The sequence below is a fragment of the Monodelphis domestica genome, chromosome 2 (assembly GCF_027887165.1).
Source record: "Monodelphis domestica isolate mMonDom1 chromosome 2, mMonDom1.pri, whole genome shotgun sequence".
NCBI classification, from domain to species: domain Eukaryota; kingdom Metazoa; phylum Chordata; class Mammalia; order Didelphimorphia; family Didelphidae; genus Monodelphis; species Monodelphis domestica.
The window spans coordinates 115,721,941-115,743,664 of record NC_077228.1 but is presented as its reverse complement, the minus strand read 5'-3'; the positions used below and the strand labels follow the sequence as shown (position 1 = coordinate 115,743,664).

The following is a 21,724-nucleotide window of genomic DNA, read 5'->3' as shown; positions in this document are numbered from 1 at the left end:
TCCTAGAAAAAAAGACTGTTGGTGGTAATAACTAATTTAGTGCTCACAGCTTCCTGCTCCAGTCTCTCCTAGCCCATTCTCAGCTGCTAGAGGGTCTGTGGGTCCATTCATTGCATTGTCAGCCTTGCTTCCTTCAGTTAGATTCTACACATATCTAGGTTTGTTTGTCCTCTAAAACCCCATTGGCTTTCCTCATTTAACCCCAGGTTAGAGTTAGCTAGAAAGGGAAGAATGGGGATCCCTTTTCTGCCTTGGATCCTCCTCCACACACAAACTCCCCCTTTTCCTTCCCCACTTCCATCCAATACCAGAGCACCAAAGCATCAGTGAGCTATTTCATTTCCACTTGAGATGCTCTTCCACTTTTCTGGACTACTTCAGGGGTAAAGAAAGCAGCATCATTCACCTTCCATTTTGATCTTAAATAGTGACTCCTCTTCTAACCAACAGGAACTCCGCCCTCTGTCCTTCCTGTCTTATATTTGAAACTTAAAAAAATTTGTTGAAACAAAGCAAAACAAAAATCTTACTTCTGTTTTCTTCTAAATGCCTCAGTCAAACTTCTACAGGCAACAGATAGATAGAAGAATGATCAAGGTAGTTTCAGCTTCTCCAAGAGCAACCTAACCTAACAGTAGAGTCTAGAATATCCCTGACAATTCATCTATCCTTTGGAGGTCCAAATGCATCCATGGGATTATAAGTTATTAGTCCCAGAAGAGAAGGTAAAAATCGTCTTGTCCAAGTCCCTCATTTTATGATGAAGAAATTAAATTTTAGAGAATGAAGTGACTTGCCCAAGCTTGTTAATGACAAAACTAGGCTTTAGTACTTGCAGTCTTGGACTTTTTCAACTATTCTCTGACCACTGGACCCAAGTGTAAAGTTGACCAGACTCTGGTCTTTAAAAGAACAGAGGTGAGTCTTTTCTCTCTTTCTCCACTGCTGTTCACCACTTTAAATAGTGGCTTTGTGCTAATGTTCTCTTACTACCTAGCTACTTATTCTAAGAAAAAGTATCTAATATTAGTTATTTATGCTGAATGTGAATTTAAGTTAATGAATTATCTCTTCCACTTCTATTTTGCATTTAAAAATCTGGACTCTCTTTTATAAGATTATGGAATTTAGAACTAGAAGACATCACTTTAGAGAACTAGTCCAATACTCTCATTTAACAGATGAGGAAACTGAGGCTCAAGAAAGTGAAAATATCCAAAAGTCACATAAAGTAGCAAACTATAAGAGATCACATAATGTAAAATATATATAATTTGAATTAATATTCTCTCCAACTTGTAATCCAGTGTAATCCAATTCTATCCTTGGAGTGGGGGGAGAGGGATAGAAGGGCCTTAACCCTAACTGATTAGTGGTCAAAGGGTATGAACAGGTGATTTTTAAAGGAAGAAATCCACATTATCAGTAGCTACATGAAAAATAACTTTTAGAGAAATGCACACTAAAAGAGCTCCGAGTTTCCATCTTGCAGTCATTATTTGGGCAAAGTTAACAAAAGGAAAATTATATCTTATGGAGGACCTTTGGGAAAACAACATTAATGCACAGTTGATGGAGCTGTAATTTGAACCTATCCTCAAAATGTGACTACACTGTGCATACCTTTTGAATCAGTGATACTATAGGCTATTAGGTATATACACCAAAGAAATCAAAGGAAGAAGGAAAGAACCCATATATGCAAAAATATTTATAGCAACTGTTTTTGCAGTGGCAGAGAACTGGAACCTAAGGGATTACCCATCAATTGGGAAAAGGCTGAATAAATTATGGCATATGAAAGTAATGAAATACTACTGTGCTATAAGAAGTGATGAAAGGGATGGTTTCAGAGATACCTAGGAAAACTTGTATGAACTTATGCAGAGTAAAGTGAGCAGAACAATTTATACACATGATAAAAACAAAGAACTTTGAAACAATTAAGAACTCATCAGTATAATAACCAACTACAATTCTAGAGTACCCCTGATGAAGGACATTACTTACCTCTTGATGTGATGGACTTAAGATGCAAAACGAGACATATTTTGGACATAGCTAATGTGGGAATTTGTTTTGTTTAAATATATTTTTTTAAACCCTTACCTTCCATCTTGGAATCAATACTGTGTATTGGCTCCAAGGCAGAAGAGTGGTAAGGGGGTCAAGTGACTTGCCCAAGGTCACACAGCTGGGAAGTGTCTGAGGCCAAATTTGAACCAAAGACCTCCCGTGTCTAGGCATGGCTCTCAATCCACTGAGCTACCCAGTTGCCCCCTTGTTTAACTATTAACAGTTAGAGACACAACAGACATACACATAACCCAAGGTAGGAAGAGGTAGAAGGAAGAGAAAATAGCTGCTTATTAATTGAAGAAAATAACTTTTTTTAAGGCCATTAATGGATGTTAAAGATCAAAGTAATTGGGAGCCCATGATGCATTCATCTAGTGAAAACCTTTCGAGTTGAGTCTCAGTTGGGCATGATAGTTAATCAAGGCAAAGATGACCAACAGTTCCTTGTAGCAAGACAATTACTTTTTGACAACTTTATAGCTGCTTTGGCAGAAAAGAAAATTCCAGTTGCATTTAGATTGCAAGATTGTCTACTACTTCACTGCAATTTTTGTTAATGATCACATCAGATATCATCCCAGAAACCTGAATGCTTAAGTGTCATTCATGAGAAATCTCATACGTTAGCATGTAAACAGAAAAAGAATTATTCATTAAAATTATTGCTGGTAAAAAGTCACTTCTAGCTTTGATCAGAAGGTTTATTGCTTTCTGAATAAAGAGATGTTTTTTTTTTTTTAAAGAAAGAGATCCCACAGGGAGAACTACTTCACAGGAGATTAATTCCTTGAGGAACTTCAAAACTTCAATATTTTACTACCTCCAGTATTCCCACAGGGTTCATTTCCCCCAAACCCTTCTCTGCCCTCCAATGTTCACTGTTTTGGGAGAAATGAGTACCCTAAAGCAGGGGGAAAAAGACCAACCATACACACCTGATGCTGTTGCGGAGTTGGGTTTCTTAGCACCTGATTCTTGAAGCTGTTCTACTTTCCCTCCCCTTGTCCTTATTCTCTTCACCAGAAACATCACCAGCTCATCTCACGGAAGTGTCAAACCACAACCCATTTCCCCACATCAATGCAGTCTGTGCCAGGGCAGCCAATCCCCTGCCTCCTCCACTGGCTTTGGGGCTCTGCTTGTCTACTAGGAGATCTCACCATATGAAGCAGCCCATCTCTTTCTGCTCACTTTTTTTTTTTTGCCAGCATTGAATGCTCTCTCTGTTCCACTCTCCCAAGTGGGTTCTACCTCAGGAGCATCTCATGGCTTTCTAGATCAGCTCAGCTTGCCAGGGTCCCTATTAGGTAAAACCAGTTAAGAGTCTGGCTGCTTCTGGTGGCTAGTTTAGGAGCAGGTATTTTATATGGGGAAGTATATTATATAAGGAGGGACAGAGGGGCTCACCTTGCACAGGAAAAAAATGATAAAATAAACCATTTGGAGTTTGAAGATGGACCAGACTCTTCAAACTAGGAGGCCGTGGAAACCTCTTTCAGTTAAGCTGAGACCTCTAGGGTAAAAGTTGATGAGTGGGAGAGAGCCCAGTGGAATAGGTTGAGAATACTCTACTTAAAAACAGGAAGTTGGGGGAGGGTGTAATGGGGCCTCAAAGTCAGAGGAACCTCTGCTCCCCATTCTTGAGTCTGGAGTTGAAAGTCTTTTCTTCTTCTCTTTCTTACTGGATAATAAACAATAGCTAACATTTGAAGAGTACCTGCTATGTGCCAGAAACCTTGTTAAGTGCTTTGTAATTATTAACTCATTTGAACCTTTCATCAATTCTGGGAGTTAGGTGCTGTTGTTATCCTAGTTTTACAGTTGGGGAAACTAAGGTTAACTCTTCCTCAGAGTTACAAAGCTTTCTTTCTTTCTTTCTTTCTTTCTTTCTTTCTTTCTTTCTTTCTTTCTTTCTTTCTTTCTTTCTTTCTTTCTTTCTTTCTTTCTTTCTTTCTTTCTTTCTTTCTTTCTTTCTTTCTTTCTTTCTTTCTTTCTTTCTTTCTTTCTTTCTTTCTTTCTTTCTTTCTTTCTTTCTTTCTTTCTTTCTTTCTTTCTTTCTTTCTTTCTTTCTTTCTTTCTTTCTTTCTTTCTTTCTTTCTTTCTTTCTTTCTTCCTTCCGAAAAGTCATAAGGGCTAGGAAATTGGGGTTAAATGACTTGCCCAGGATCATACAGCCAGGAAGTGTTTGAAGCTAGATTTGAACCTAGGGCCTCCTATTTCCAGATCTAGTGCTCTAGCCACTGAGCTACTCCATTATTCAGTCTTTATATCTCCCCCCTACTCAACCCCTTCCATATTGTCACATGAACATTGCTTAATTACTTTCAATTGAATTTGCAAATCTCAACTTAATCCAGGAATTTAGGATTCAGAGTATGGCAATGATTTTAATAATTTGCATTTGTGTAATGATTTCAGATGCAGTTTTGCTTTACATATGTTATCCCATTTAGTAAAGAGCCTAAGGGAGTAATTGGGATTGTCCCCCCCCTAGCTCTAGGTCCTCAATTTGCTAAAAAAACAAAATCCTTTCACTTCCCACCTAACTAAATAAATCTGACCATGCAATGGAGCTTATGGCTAAGGGGACCCAGAATGAGGGAATGTACAATTGAACAGATGGGGCTAAGCAGAAAACCTGTGGCCTTCTCATGGGAATGCTAGGCTTCATGCAATTGTATCTCTTTACAACTGTTTAGCTATTCAGAACTCTTGCTAGTATGCAGAGAGTCAGCTCTTTTGAGGTACTGTGGAAAGAACTCTGGAGTCAGAGGACTTGAGGTCATAACTTGCTTCTGACACTTAGTTGTGTTACTTTGGCTGAATCTTTTAATCTCAGCAGACTTCAGATTCCTCATCTGTAAAGTCAGATAATTGAACCAGGTGCCTCTGTGGTCCCTTCTGATACTGCATCTATGAGCCTATCCATTTGCTTAAATAAAGCGAGCAGGAGTCCAGGTATCAAAAATTCCTTTTAAGATGTTTTTCTTAGTGTCACTGATCAACCTTAATCATTACAGGAAATTTGGATTCTATTCATTTGGTTCTATTCATTTGCAACCTTGGATGAATGAATCTATTAAAAGAGATCTGTGAGTTGTCCCTTCTGTTTCCAATAGTCTATGCTCCTGTGAATACATAGAGTAGAAAGGTGAGGGAAGGACCTAGTCTGTGGTTAATTTTGGCTTTGGATGAGTTGTAAATTAGGCTCATTGTTCTTTATGGGGATAACTGAAATTGATGCTCTGGGCATTTAGAAGACTTTGTTTATTTGTTTTGTTGCAAGAAAAAAGGGGAGATTCTTGTTCCTGGTAGATCCCTAGACTTCTTTTTCCATGGCAACATTTCCTTGAGGAGGGACTCAAGAGGAGGACTTTACAACCTGAGAAATTGTTCAGCATCTCTGGGTCTTAGCTTTCCCTTTCTCCTCCATCTACCCTTTTCAAAAGTGGTCTTAAACATTTTAGATTGGCATACAAAGCCCTCTGTAATTTGTCTCCAGCTTCTCTTTTCAGATATTTCACTTCAATTCTTGTGATAAAATTCCTAGGATCTTTGCTTCTTTCATGATTCAGATCAGGTGTCTGTCACTTTCTTCACCAAGTCTTTCCTAGTTCTTTAGTTATCAGTGTTGTCTCCCTCTTCAAGTTATTTTTACTAATCTGTTTACATGTTTTTGGACTCAGTAGAATGTCATCCCCTTGTGGGCAGGGACTGTTTCCTTTTTTGTCTTTGCACCCATCATAGTGATTTGCATATAATGCTTGTTAAATCGAATGGACCACATGCATGGAAAGGGATTGTCCTTACCTTCCAAGACCTGTCAGAAGTTTGAAGGAGTGTAGCCAGAAGCTCTTGGAGAACCATCATCTTCTGCTTCAGAACCAGCTCTCTCTGCAGGGCTTCCTGAAAGTGAAGTGAAGCAAGGATAAATTATACTGGGAGAGACAAATAGGGCTAACTGGCATCCGTGGATTAGATGCTCGCTTATACTTACTTTGAGGTAGTCAGAAAGTTGGATAATATCCTAAGAAGAAAGAGAAAGATATTGAAAAGAACTTAATGTCCTTGACCTGGTTGAAATGTATATGTATGCATGTGTGTCTAGCACATGATAGATGCTTACAAGATGCTTGTTAATTAAATATATGAATAGATTCTGTGACCTTAGGCAAGTGGTATGGTTGGAAGGGCCTTAGATTTGAAACAAGCCCTTAATAAACTAAATTAATCAAAATTTAATAACTGCATTTTTCACTTATTCATTCATTTGAATCCTGGCTTTGTTATTTTCTACCTGCATAATTCTGGGAAAGTCATTTACCCTATATTAATTCTTCATCTGTAAAATGAACCATATGATCTTTAGGTCCTTTCGAACTCTTAATGAGTTTTTGATATCTATCCTGGATTTTACCAGAATTTTATTTTAAGATCATAGCTCCACTTTTTTGTCCACCTGCTTGCCTTATGAATAACTCCACTATGCAAGGAGTGTGCCCTTCCAGTTTGAGTTTCTCTTACCTTATCTAGGACTGCAATTCCGCAACTGAGAAAAGAAAAAATAAAAGGAGATTGCCATTGGATTTGGATAGTTGGACTTTTCATTCTGTTCTTTCCCCTAGATTATGGTACCTTACTTTCCTTCTAATATTAAAGGAAAGGAATATATGTTTGTATGTATGTGTACACACACACACACACACACACACACACACACACACACACATCTATATAAATTGTCCCTACTTCCTCCCATCCTTTGAGAGCCCACATGGTATAAGAGTCTGACTAGGGGAATAGGAATGTTAGGGATTTGGGACCAGAAAATAATCATGGTAATACTTACTTGGTTTGCTGGCTAGCATCATTTTTAATTGTCAGTTGTTCTCCTAATGATTCTGTCTGTGTACCTGAAGAAGAGAGGGAAGTAGGGGAGAAGCATGGTTGGAGTGAAGCTCTAACTCTGAAACTGTCAGAGGGACAGGAGAGAATGGTCCTGGACAAAGACAGTGGCTTGGGTAGGGTGGGCTATTGACAGTAAGCTGGAGTCACTCCTGGATGTCTATCCTCATGGCCTTATATCAATGGGGGAAAGGATCTTCCTTTTACCTTGATGGAGTGTGAGTGGCTTTTTGACTATAACCTCCACTGGCAAGTCTTCACAAGTGGAAGGATGATCAGATGGATCCCTGTGGTCTCCTGGGAGAGGATGGTGTTGGATTGAAAAAAACGTGGTGCTGGTCTCAAATTCCTGCAAAGAAATCAAGAGATGATAAAGACCAATTCCCAAAGCACCGAGATAAGTTCCAACCCCCTACAAAGAAGTGAAAAACTTTACTGAGTCTAAACATCAGTGTGGTACAATGGAAAGAGAATTGACTTGGGAGTCAGAAGACCTGTTCACATTCCACTTCTGACACTTAACCCTGTGTGACTTTGGGTAAGTCACTTAATGCCCTTGAACTGGTTTTCTCATCTATGAAATAAATGGGTTTGACTAGTTGGCTTCCAAGGTCTCTTCTGGCTCTAGATCTATTATTTGTTCTGTCCATATTTATGTCTCTTCCCCCATGTCCAGCTCAAGTATCGCCTCCCTTTATTGCCTTTCCTAATTCTATCTGGAAGCAATAGCCTCTTCCATGGAATGCAAATTTCCCCCCTTGACTTCTCATCTATTTGTTGCATTGCCACTTTTATTTTAGTTACTAAGTTCTCATCACTCTATTAGTTTGTCAGTTCCCTAAATGGCAGACCCAATGACATTTTTCATCTTTGCATCATTTGTACCTCGTATGATGTAATATATGTAACACATGTATTGAAATGAATAGCTCTAAGGCTATCATCAATAGCTCCAAGATATGCAGTCAACTAAAAAACAACAAAAACCCTTCCATTTACATTTCCATTCTATATCATCCTTACCAAGGAAGGATATATATATATATATATATTTTCATATATATATATTTGAGATATTTTAGGAAGATCTTTAAAAAGTTTAGAAATTAAAAGGGTTGGTCAGGTATGCTGGTACACAACTGTAATCTTTGCTCCTTGAGAGGCTGAGGCTTTTGGATTACTTGAGCTCAGGAATTACGAACTACAAGAAATCTGAGCCAAATGGGTGTCTACCCTGAGTCCAGTACCAATATGGTGAGCCTCCAGAAGCAAGAAGTTGGTTGAGAACTCTGATTAAGTTAGCCATGTTTAATTGCAGTTTTATTATATAGTTGAAAGAAAAGGGATTTATTTAAAATAATTTTACAGTGAGTTTATTTCTTATTCTTCCTCCCCCAGCCCCAGACTAGTGTGAATAATGTAGAGAACATCCCCATGTTATGGTTACCTGTTGTCCAGAGGATGACTTCATGCTGCTGTAGAGTTTGGATACCTTTAGGTTACTTTCCTGGCCTTCCTTTCTTAAGAGCTCTGAGGTCTCAGATGATGAGCTTTTCACCTTCCTTTCTTCTACCTCCAAGTTCCTTCTCTTCAGAAATTGCTGTTGACGGGGGCTCTGGGTCTGATGACTGGGAGGTCTCCTTTTGGTCCGCTCCACCTGGCGGCACGTAGTCATGTTGGGTCGGTGGCGGCGGCTCTCTCGGATCTCTTGTCGACGCTCACACTTGGCCTCATAGGTCTCAGCACCCTGAGCTGGGCTGGCTGTCGGAATGGAATCTAGGTGGATCATGATGCCTTATTGACTTGTTCTGATTGGCCTTTGGTTCCTAGGTCAGCAGCTTTATCCTAGAGCCAGCTAAGAGGCAGGAAGGACAAGGATTTTGAATGAGTGGAACAGAAAAACCAAACCAAACCAAATGAAACCAAAAAATCCCTTTTCTCCTAAAAGGAAGAGGGACAAACAAGGAGAGAGTAGAATGCTATTCTGGAGTCTGACTTCCTTAGTCCATTGTCAAGTTCTATCTCTTAGGCAAGTTTCTATTTTTCTCTTGCTTTCAGGCTACTCTTTTTTAAAATGGGAAATGTTATCTTCCCTTTTCTATCCTTCCTACTCAGGGATGCAATGAACTTGTATTATGTAAGAACTATAATGAGCATTCAGATTTTCAGGATATGAGTGTTTAGTTGAGGCAAGACTTCATATTTTTTTAAAAACTCTTTTTTTCTGTCTTAGAATTCATACTGAATATATAGGTTCCAAGGCAGAAGAGTGGGTAAGGGCTAGGCAGTTAGAATTAAGTGACTTTTTTGGAGTCACGCAGTTAAGCAATATCTGAGGCCAGATTTGAACCCAGGACCTCCCATTTCCAGGCCTGGCCCTCTATCCATTGAAGCACTTAGTTGCTCTCAGACTTTGTTTTTTTTTTAAAGAAATTTTTATTTGTATCTTTAGTTTTATAACTCCTAAATTTTCCAACATATCTCTCCTTTCCCCTCTCTCAGAGAACCATTTCTTATAACAAAGAATTAAAAAAAGGGAAAAAATTTCTCCAAAATGAACTAACACTAAAAAAGTATTTCAGTGTATGCTGTGTTCTACCCTTGGACTCCTACCTTTGCCAAGAAGGAGGAGAAGGGAAGAGAATAAACATTTATTAAGCACCTACTAAGTGCCAGGCATCGTGCTAAGCAATTTACAAATATTATTTCACTTAATCTTCACAATAACCCTGGGAAAAGGTGCTATTTCACATTTTGCAGTTGAGGAAACTGAGGCAGACAGAGGTGAAGTGACTCACTCAGGATCACATAGCTAGTAAGCATCTTGATTGGAACTCAAGTCTTCCTGACTCTGGGTCCCAGCGTTTTATCTATTTTGCCCAACTGCACTTAGCTGTGGAGATCAAGCTTCATTTTTCAGGGCCTTGATAAGATTTGCTTGAGATTTCTCCAGACTCTGCAGTTTTCCACCCTGAGAAGAGTCAGCATCTTCACAACCATCTTATAATAAACTGTTACTAGAATCTGCCAATATCCATTCTTAAGGCATGTAGGCCTGGTCCCAACCCAAGTCCTAGACTGGAAATCCCACTGTTGTCCCTCCATTGTTGAGCCCCAAGATCAATGTTCCTCTTCTATACCAAACCCCAGTCTCAGCTCATGAGACAGGACTTGACGCTTAGCCCTAGTTTAAATTAAATTAAATTAAATCAATTATTGGCTGCCTGCTACATGCAACATTTCAGTTCCTGGCTCAATAACTCTAGGAAGAGGACTCTATTTTAAAAAATTCTTTAAAAAATGTATTTATTGATTTATTTAATTTAGAATATTTTTTCACTGTTACATGATTCATGTTCTTTCCCTCCCCTCCTCCTACCCCTCTCCCATAGCCAATGAGCAATTCCATTGGGTTTTACATGTGTCATCGATCATGACCAGTTTCTGTATTATTAACATTTGTACTAGGGTGATCGTTTAGAGTCTACATCTGCAGTCATATCCCCATGGACCCATGTGATCAAACAGTTGCTTTTCTTCTGTGTTTCTACTCCCACAGTTCTTCCTCTGGATGTGGGTAGCATTCTTTCTCCTAAGTCAAGAGGACTCCATTTTAAAGAGAATCTGCCCAAGAAGACTGGACCTCTCTGTCTCCTAAGCCTGCATCAGAACTGCCCACCAACTCTCCTTGGATCGTCCTTTCACCCTTAGCATCACTAGGCTTCAGAGGACAGAACTATAGATGTAGGTCTATGAACTCCTCCTAGGACCCTTGCTAGGGGCGAAGATCATACTGTCTCACCCCTGCATGGCCTTAACATCTCACCTTGTGTCTAGTACCCAGACTTCAGGCTTTCTTGATACTTGTTACTCTTCTCCCCTCTTACTTCCCCTCTCCCCTCAACTTTTGCCCCACCTACCTTTCCTCTACATCCTGCCTTGTGGTCTTATACAGGCCTTTCATTTCCCTCTCTAGCAGCTGCTGAGATCAAGCTGGATGGACCCCAATGAATCTGAGTCTGCCATCTCTTAGGGGGAATTGTGCATCCTGTCCTCTCCTCCCACGGGTGCCCTTAGGATGGGATGCTCCCTAAGCTGGGTGGGGAGTAGGTAATTGCTCAAAGTTTTTTTTTGGGGGGTGTTTATAATATTTAGGCAGTGTGGAAATTGGGGAATGTCCCTTATAGCCTAGTTTAGTATTGTTGTTGTTCAGGCTGGACAATCAGGAAGGCACATACATGACTGGGATGGGAAGAGAGTGGTTGGGAGATGGGGGACATCTTGAAGTCCACTTTGTCTGAGACAATGTTCTAGCCACCTCTATCCTGCCTCTGACTTTGACTAGTTCTTAGTGACTCCAATTGCCTCCTAGGCTCTGTAGCTGAAGTAAATGATCTGAATAATTTAAATGACTCCCCTTCCTCCCACTGAGGAAGATGATAGAGGCAGGGGTGGGAAAGAGGGAGAGGACACGATTCTCTAGCTCAGATGGCTACATTGATCCAGTTAATAGTTCAGCAATGAGCAGATACAGGCCCTGGCAGAAAGGACTTCTCCAGATTTCGTCGATTCTCATAGTCTCAGGACTTCCCCTGGCTTTGCCCTGTTCCCATCTTATGTATCCTTACACGGGTGCCAACATTCATTCGGCTCTGATTCTGTGCCAGGCTTATGTATGTTTTATTTCCCCAATACGATAAAAATTCTGACTCCTTGAGGACGGACTTTTTTCCCCCTTCACTTTTGTTTGTATTCTTAGCACCTGCCTGTGTGTGTGTCACATTGCAGAAACTTATTGATCCATCCTGGCATACTCAGCCTCTCAGGTGGATTTTTCTGGAAAGTACTGAAAGGAGCTTTCCTGAGCTCTAGAGAGATGTGTCTGGACCTGTCATACAGGCAGCAGAATGGTCAAAGTCTTGGGATTTTCCAGAAATAGGAAGTCTGCCAGTCCAGGCACTAGAGATATAGGCAAAGGAAGAAAAAGGGAATAGAGACCCTAGAAAATTCGGTATTCTGACCAGTTCCTAGAAGGGCCAGACTGAGAAGATATTCCCTCTTGGTGATGGGTCTGGTTTGTGGCATCTATAAGGAATACCTGGTGCTCAGTTAGTAATGTGGGCTTCAGTGAGGCCAGGAAGGGAAGCTGTGGCATTGTTGGTTCCCCTCTTTCAATCCTTTTACCTAGGAAGGAGTATGCCAAAGGGAGGCACTCTTAAAGGGTGAGGAAGTTTGTGTCTTTAGATTAAGCAGCATCTGCCTCTTTCCTGCACCGACATCGTACTTGGCCTTGCTTGCCCCCTGGGTTGGCACCCCCTGTTCCTGAGGGACTTCATGCCAACAAGACAGTTTGCTGAATCATCAGAACTTCCTGCATGAGTAAGAGCCGTGTCTGTCTGTTGTCTTAGGAGTTGGAGAGAGGAGGGGAAACTCCTGAGAGGTGATATGAGGTGAAGGACAGAGTACCTGATTGGGGGTCTGGAAGACTTAGTTTCAAATTTTACTTAAACTACAATAAGCTCTGTGATCCTAAACAGGCCAATTAATCTCTCTGGGTTTCAGTTCCTTACCCATAAAAATGAGGGGATGGAGCTAGATGGCTTCTAGATCTAAAGATGAGTTCCTATACTCTCCAGCAGGAACTTAGAGAAGACGTAGTAGTAAATAAATGAAATTCAGGTTAGAAGAGAGCCTTGATAGGGTATCTATTTAATTTACCTGTCTTCAAATAGCTTGAACCCTAAGCCTTTCTGGAGAGATAACTGTATTTCATCCATCCATCCATCCATCCATTCATTCATTCATTCATTCATTCAGACTGAGTGGTGGACAGAATGCTGACTTTGTAACCGGAAGACTTTGTTCTTTGTCTCTTCCACTTGTTAGTTATTACTTATTACTCGTTGGGCAAGTCACTTAATCTCTCTGAACCTCAGTTGCTTTATCTATAAAATGAAGGGGCTGACCTAGATGAATTCTAAGATCCTTTTCAGCTCTAAATCTGTGAATATATATTTGTTTCTTTTCTTATGTTTCACAGAGGAGAAATGAAAACTACCCCCCTGTCCCCTTTGACTGGAACTTTTTGAGATTTAACTCTGTTTTTCCTCTGCTTTTCCAGGTGCCCAACAGTATTCTAGTGTTTCTTTCTTTCTTTATTTTTTTTTCAGGCAGATTTAACATGAAAATCTCCTCTGACCCACCCCAAAGTCAGAGGCCAAAATATGGATACCAGCAAAAACACACATGCTTCTTCCCCAGTTACCTTTTTGTTTCAGATGCTTTCAGGCCAGCAGCAGAAGGAAGTATTCTGAGTAGCAGCAATGTTGGGGCCTTAACATTCTGGTTCTCTAGAGGATCAAATTCGACACTGGTCTCAGATGGGGCAAGAGAAATGGGTGAAGTTTGGGGTTTTCAATCCGCCGTTCCAATCCTTGATGACATTTCCCTCCTCCACCGACCTTTCTTTTTCAGTAGTTCTGTTGAAACAGGAAACAGATGAAGTCACAGCCCTTACAAACTCCAGTTCCTCTCTTACTTATTGGTATGGCTAGGGGAGAACCCTCAGTCCCTGAAGCCTTGAGAACTAGATTTAAGAGTCTCTCAATGGGTGGGTCTGTGATTGTCCTATCAGTAGTGATTCTTATCTTCTGGCCACTGGGTCTGCTAAATTGTGGGGTAACTTTTCAGGGAATTGTCATTCTGGGAATGGAAGAAGATGATACTTTTATTCTGGATATAAACTTTTTGTTTCTGAAAAAGACATGATTTAAAAAAATATTTTTTAAGACTCTGTCTTAGTAACAACTCTTGCAAGGGCTAGGTAAACAGGATTAAGTGACTTGCCCAGGGTCATACAACTAGGAAATGACTGAAGTCAGATTGGAACCTAGGTCCTCCTGACTCTAGCCCTGGTGCTCAATTTGCTGTGCCACCTAGCTGCCTTGATTTAAACTGTTTAGAAGGTTACCTTTTGTTTTTACATTACTGTCATTTCCAAACATAATCATTCCCCCTCTTCTACCTGGAAAGCATCCCTTATAACAAAAAATAAAAAAGAAAGCTAAAAAAAGCAATTCAGCAAAACTAACACATAATGGAATCTGAAAGCTTGGGAGATGTTCCCTTATCTATAGTCCCCCACTGCTTAAAAAAGGTGGGAGATACCCCTTTTCTTTTTCTTTCTTTCTTTTTTCTTTTTTGTAAAACCCAAGCTTGGTCATTATCAATACATTTAACATTTAAGATTTTTTCTTCTTCATTTGTGGTAGTTATCAAGTGAATTATTTTCCTGATTCATTTTCCCTCCCAGTTGCTTCTACAGGGAGCTGGTTCAGTCAAAGAAGATGACTTAGGAACTAAGAAATCTTTTTGTGGCTCTCCTCCCCCCTCTTGATGCAGCTCAAAGCTGCCTAGATATCCACTGTGTGTGTGCATTTCTTTCATTTACTTAGTTGAAGTTCTGACCACTTCCCAGAACATTCCCACCATCAGTCTCTCATGTAAATGAAATCACACATTCCTGGAAATATAGTCTAGGAAATCTCTCCCAATGAGGCCCAAGTATCATGGGAAAAAATTCTAGGGCAAAATTTTCTTGTGCATGTCCACTACAACCAAAAACCTTAGGTGATAAGAGACTTGAACCTTCTTTATCTTGTTCTTATAAGCCCTTGGCATTCTGTAGATACAACTCTCTTTCTTCCTCATCATAATCAATTATGAGATTGTCACCAGATTTTCTTTCTTAATAACCTTTTGTTTCCTTTGCACCAATTCTGAAGTATTTGAAATCTGGTTTGGTAAAGACCAAGATACATTCAACAAACACTTATTAAGTAACTGCTATGTGTAACATAGCACACATATTAGGCTATGTTATCATAAATTCTAAGATGGCATGGTCATTGGCTCCCAAGAGTTCCATTATTTTCCAGGCAACTTGCCTATTAATTCTGAAATCGTGACAAGAATAACAATTACTCTCATTACTTTTTCTATCTTCTAAAGAATAAAATTATCATCAAGGCAAGATAAGAATTTGTCAGCTACTCAATTTTTAGCAGAGACCTCCAAAGATGAGTGGCTAGTCAAAGCCTCCCATCATGATTATATATTGTCTGTGCCAGGTTCATTATCTGTTTCAAGAATCCCTTCTTCAATTTGTCCTTCTGAACCACAATATCACCTACCTGTTTTTTCTTCAATCCTTGCACATTCTCTTTAATACTACCTTCAGGTTAGTGGATTTTAATACCTTGTATATAAGATTATAGAACATTAGAGCTAGAAAAATCTTAAGAGATCATCTATATCAAGGGTTTGTAACCTTTATTTTTGCCACAGACCTCTTTGGCAGTCTGGTGAAATTTATGACCTTTTTTCAGAATTACGTTTCAGAATCATATACAAGAATATGAAGGAAACCAATTATGTTGAAACACAATTACAATTTTTTAAGTTCACATACCCCGGGTTTAAGGACTCTTAATATGAGAATCCCAGAGAAGTTAAAAAATTTACTGAAAGCCACACTTCTTCATAATGGCAGTTAGCACTTCAACACAGGTCTCCCAAATCTGAGTATATCATGCTGATTTAAATAATATGAAAGGGAATGTGGCATAGTGAATAGAGCTGGCTTTTCTCGGTGTCAGTTTCATAATTTATAAATTAAAGGAAGGTATTAGAATATCTACTCTCTAATTCTGAACATAAATGGGATGACCTCTCTGATAAAATGGAAGAGTACAGAAGAATAAATTAGAAAGCAGAACACGATATATCCTAGAAAGTTCTTAATGAATGCTTGTTCCCATTCCCAAACCCCCTATGCCCTTTATCCTAAAGGTAACAGGGAGCCAGTGGAGCTGATTGAATTTGATAGTGATAGATATTTGTTTTAGGAAGATTAGTTTTAATAGATTGTAGTGGAGGATAGACTGGAGTGTGATAATGGTATTGATATCAACTTTTAAAATGTATAAAAACTTCTCCAAAGCTGCATTTGGCATCGGCCACTTATAACTGGTTTCTCCTTTTATTTCTAATGATGTCGCTTTGGAGGTTATTAAGGAGGCTGGACCTTTTGGACTATGAAGCTTCACCACTTTCATTCTGGGAAGCCACAGCTATAGACCACAGGCTTTTCTCCTGATGTGATTCCAAGAAAATTTCATTGATCAGATTTCAATCCTTTGCAGATCTAGTGCTGAGTTGTAACAGCTTTCATACACTGAAACTACATGAGGCTCCTAAGTTTGACAGGCAAATTATTGTACTCTTTTTGTACAGCCTAGCTTATGATGCTGTGGACTTAGCAGACTATACACATGGAATCTGGTCTCTTTGGGGATGGGAGGTGTGGGATGTAATAACTTTGGGAAATGTATGTTCTAATTATAATTTTCCTTCTCTTTACTTTGTATTCCATTTAAAGAAATATCTTGCACAATTCATTGATGTCATGTAATTAATTTGTGATGATTCATTTGGAAAATGGGGCTTACAAGTAGTTCTTGAATAGATAGTGAACACAAAGTTTCTAAGAACTAGAGAACCAGAGATCTCACTTGTTGGAAATTTTTTTTATGTTAAAAAAACTTCTAGGAGGCAGAACCAAGATGGCAGAGTAGAAGCAAGGAAAGCTCAAACCACCATGAGAATCCTCTCCAACCAGTCTCAAAATATGCCACAACTTCTGTAGTGAAAGAATCAAAAGGAGACAGAATGAAGCAACTTTCATGTTTAAAGAAACTTAAAACTTAAAACAGAAACTTAAAACTTAAAACTTAAAACAGAAACTTAAAAAGTAGGCAGAGAGTGTCTAGTTCACCAGGGTGAGAGGGGAATGCAGCCAGCAGGAAGCTACAATGAGTACAGCCCAAACCAACAGCAAACCCACCACTCACCACCCCCTGTCCCATTCTACCATTTCAGACCTGGGACCAAATCATAATGTGATAAGTGATGTCATATGTTTTGCTTTTGCATTTCTACTTCAATAGTTCTTTCTCTCAATGTGATTAGCACTCTTTTATATAAGTCCTCCAGGAGTGTCCTGGCTTGTTGCTTTGCTACTAGTAGCAAAGTCCATTACATTGGATTTTTCCACAATGTCTTACTTTCTATGTACAATGTTCTCCTGGTTCTGCTCATTTCACTCTGCATCAGTTCATTGAGGTTCTACCAGTTCACATGGAAATCCTCCAGATCATCAATTCTTACAGCATAATAGTAGTATTCCATCACTATCATATATCACAATTTGTTCAGCCATTCCCCAATTGAGGGACATCCCCTCATTTTCCAATTTTTTGCCACCACAAAGAGCATGGCTATGAATATTTTTGTCCATGTATTTTTCCCTATTATCTCTTTGGGGTACAAACCCAGCAGTGGCATTGCTGGATCAAACGGTAGGCAGTGTTTTAAAATTCTTTGGGCACAATTCCAAATTGCCTTCTAGAATGGCTGGATTAATTCACAAGAGGAGTTGGTTTTATGAAAAAAAAATCAAGTAGAGCATTGGTTAATTTGGTTAAAAAGGGAAAGAAGAAAACAAAATAATCAGAAACAAAAACAAAAAGGTTGAACTCACTGCCAATGAAGAGGAAACTAAAGCAATCATTAGGAGTCATTTTGTCCAATTATATGTCAATAAATTTGACAATCTAAGTGAAAATGAATATTTATAAAAATATAAATTTCCCAGATGAACAAAAGAGGAAATAGAATACTTTAGTAATCCCATTTCAGAAAAAGAAAATGAATTAACAATGAACTTCCTAAGAAAAATCCGTAGATCGAGATGGATTCACAAGTAAATTCTATCAAACATGTAAAGAACAATTAATCACATTACTATATTATTTGGGAGAATAGGTCGAGAAGGAATCCTACCAAATTCTTTTTATGAAACAAATATGGTACTGTTACCTAAGCCAGGAAAAGCAAAAATAGAGAAAGAAAAACATAGGACAATTTCATTGATGAATATAGGTGTAAAAATTTTAAAGATACTACTGAGGAGACTACAGCAAAATTTCACAAGGATTATTCACTATGACTTGGTGAGATTTATACCAGGAATTCAGAGCTGATTTAATATTAGAAAAACTATCAGTATAATTGATCATATCAATAACAAAACTAACAGAAATCACATTATTATCTCAATAGATGCAGAAAAAGCCTTCGACAAAATATACCACCAATTCCTATTAAAAACTCTAGAAAGCATAGGAATGGGTCATTCCTTAAAATGGTAAGTAGTATCTACCTAAAAACTTTAACAAGTATCATCTATAATGGGGATAAGTTAGAAGCCTTCCAATAAAGAATGAAGCAAGGATGCTCATTATCACCACTATTATTTAACATTGTATTAGAAATGCTAGCTTTATTTTTTTAAACCCTTACTTTCCATCTTTGAATCAATATTGTGTATTGGTTCTAAGGCAGAAGAGTGGTAAGGGCTAGGCAATGGGGGTCAAGTGACTTGCCCAGGGTCACACATCTGGGAAGTGTCTGAGGCCACATTTGAACCTAGGACCTCCCATCTCTAGGTCTGACTCTCAATCCACTGAGCCACCCAGCTGCCCCCAGAAATGCTAGCTTTAGCAATAAGAAAAGAAAAAAAATTGAAGGAATTAAAGCAGGCAATGAGGAAACTGAACTCTTACTTTTTGCAGGTGATATGATGGTACACTTAAAGAATTCTAGAGAATTGAGAATCTAAGACAGAAAAGCAGCATGGGCTAGGCAATCTAAAAAACTGTTGAAATAATGAATAACTTTAGTAAAGCTGCAGGATACAAAACAAGTCCACATAAATCATTGGCATTTCTATATATCACCAACAGTGTTCAACAGCAGGAGAGAGAAAGAAAATTCCCTTTAAAATAACTCTAGGCAACATAAAATACCTGTCAACCTACTTGTCAAGACAAACCCAGGAATTATGTGAACACAATTACATAATACTTTTCACACAAAAAAGTTAGATCTAAACAACTGGAAAAATATTAATTGCTTATGAATAGGCTGAGCTAATATAATGAAAATGACAATTCTACCTAAGTTAATTTACTTAGTGCCATACCACTCAAACTCCTAAAAGCTATTTTATAGAACTAGAAAAAAAATTCACCTGGAGGAACAAAGGGTCAAGAATATCAAGGAAACTAATGAAAAAAAGGTGACCTAGCAGTACCAAATCTCAGACTGAACTATAATATTATAATGCAGCAATCATCAAAATTATCTGGCACTGACTAAGAAATAGAATGGTACATTAATGGAATAGAGATACATAAAACACAGTGGTAAATAACCTTAGCAACCTAGTATTTGATAAACCCAAAGACTCCAGCTTTTGGAATAAGAAGTCACTATTTAACAAAAACTGCTGGTAAAATTGGAACAATATGGCAGAAACTGGGTATAGTATCTCACACCCTTTATCAAGATAAGGTCAAAATGGGTATATGACTTAGATATAAAGAGTGATATCATAGCTAAATTAGGGGAATACAAAATAGTGTACCTGGTAGATCTTTAGAGAAGGGAAGCATTTGTGACCAAATAAGAGATAGAGTATTCTAAAATGTAAAATGAATAGTTTTGATTATATTAAATCTAAAAGCTTTTGTACAAAGAAAACCAATGTGACCAAGATTAGAAGGGAAACAACAAACTGGGAAAATATTTTTTATGATAAATTTCTCTGATAAAGGTCTAATTTTTCAAACCTATAGAGAACTGTCAAATTTATAGGAATACAAACCATTCCCCAATTGACAAATGATCAAAGGGTATGAATAAGAAGTTTTCAGATGAAATCAAAGCTATCAATAATCATATGGAAAAAAATGTTCTAAAGCACCTTTTATTAGAGAAATGCAAATTAAAACAATGCTGAGTTACCACCTCACACCTATCAGATTAGCCAACATGGCAGTAAAGGAAAGTGATAAATATTGGAGGGAATGTGGCAAAATTGGGACACTAATGCATTGCTGGTGGAATTGTGAACTGATCCAACTATTCTGTAGAACAATTTGGAACTATGCCTAAATGGCTATAAAACTGTATATCACCTTTGATCCTATGATACTGCTACTGGGTCTGCATCCTAAAGTGATAATAAAAAAGGGGAAGGGGACCTACTTGTACAAATATATTTATAGCTGCTCTTTTTGTAGTGGCAAAGAATTGGAAATTGATGGGATGCCCATTAATTGGGAATGGCTGAACAAATTGTGGTACATGTTGGTGATAGAATACTATAAGAAATGATAAGCAAGATGATTTCAGTAAGCTGGAAAGATCTGCAGGAACTGATAAAGAGAGAAATAAGGACAACTGGGAGAAAAATTGTATACAATAACAGCAATAATGGACAATGATTATCTATGAAAACTTGGTAACTCAGCAATGCACTGATCTGGGACAATCCTGCAAGACTTATGATGAGGAATGCTATCCACCTCCAGAGAAAGAACTGTTGGAAACATCTTTTACATCTATGTATTTATGGTTTTATTTTGGGGTTTTGGTTATGTGTGAGTGTGCTTTTAGAACAACGGCCAATATACAAGTGTGTTTTTCATGACAATAGAAATAAAATGAAATTTGAAAAAAAAACAGCTTTTATATAAAAGCTTTACATAGAAACTTTTTTTGGAATTTTTTTTAACCTGGGGTGTTTTGAGTTTTTGGGTCAAGCCAAGGCAATATAAAAATCCTTTGGGGGCAGATAAGGGGTTCAGTGGATAGAGAACCAGGCCTAGAGATGGGAGGTCCTGGGTTCAAATACATCCTTAGACACTTCCTAGCTGTGTGACCCTGGACAAGTCACTTAAATCCAATTGCCTAGCCCTTACTACTCTTCTGTCTTGGAATTGAAAATTAGTATAGATTATAAGATAGAATCTAAGGGTTATAAAAAAAGAAAACATTTTGTGGATTTCCCCCCACCAAATATATCCATATCTCTGTTTCTATCTCCATGTCTATATATATTTCGGGAAGATAGAGTTAAAAGACTTCTTTTTGCTGACATGATAGTGTATGTAGTCTATCTGAATAGACTTTGTATGCCTACAGATGGATAATACTTTAAAAGCAGTACACTAAAACCTATTTTTTTTGGGGGGGGAATTACCTTTTCACCACAAAAAGTGACACCAAATGATGATGTGATGGAGGCAATGATTTATGAACATTAACTATTGGTATAGTTAATTGAGAGCTAGTCTTACAACCCAAGAACCTGTGGACATGTACAACACATGCTGGGGAGTTAGTAGATTCTGGACAAATTCCTTATCCACTTATCTACTCAATGCCCCTAGATGGTTCTCTAAAACTCCAAAGTCATTCTAAGTTGGAATAATACAGGCAGGGAATAGGTATAGAGAAGTACTGGAGACTAATGGAAAACTTTGGACTACCTTCTTTTGACTAACTTTCTTATTTACGCCAGGAAAATACAATATCTTGAGATTATTCAAAATAGGCTCAACTTCTGACTCTCTGGACTACTTTTCCATCTCCATCCCCATTACCCCTTTTCAGTTCCCTTTTATGCATTCTTTCCCCATTAGATTGTAAGCCCTTTGAAGGCATCATTTATACCTTTCTTTTGCTTATATTTGTATTCCCAGCACTTACACAGTGCCTGGCAAATAGTAAGCACTTAATAATCTTCTCTAATTATGGTGTTGGAATTTGTGTA

General features: G+C 38.4%; 1 protein-coding gene across 1 annotated transcript in view; it reads right to left on the bottom strand.

The window, feature by feature from the left end:
- Positions 1-21,724, bottom strand: part of TRAF3IP3 (TRAF3 interacting protein 3) — a 62,107-nt gene that overhangs the window by 21,943 nt on the left and 18,440 nt on the right. The window contains exons 3-9 of the mRNA XM_007481329.3: positions 13,250-13,463; positions 8,432-8,839; positions 7,192-7,333; positions 6,929-6,992; positions 6,604-6,628; positions 6,077-6,106; positions 5,890-5,985 (exon numbers count right to left, since the gene is read on the bottom strand). Coding sequence (XP_007481391.2) covers positions 5,890-5,985; positions 6,077-6,106; positions 6,604-6,628; positions 6,929-6,992; positions 7,192-7,333; positions 8,432-8,773 — 699 coding nt within the window. The 5' untranslated portion in view covers positions 8,774-8,839; positions 13,250-13,463. The remainder of the gene's footprint in view (positions 1-5,889; positions 5,986-6,076; positions 6,107-6,603; positions 6,629-6,928; positions 6,993-7,191; positions 7,334-8,431; positions 8,840-13,249; positions 13,464-21,724) is intronic.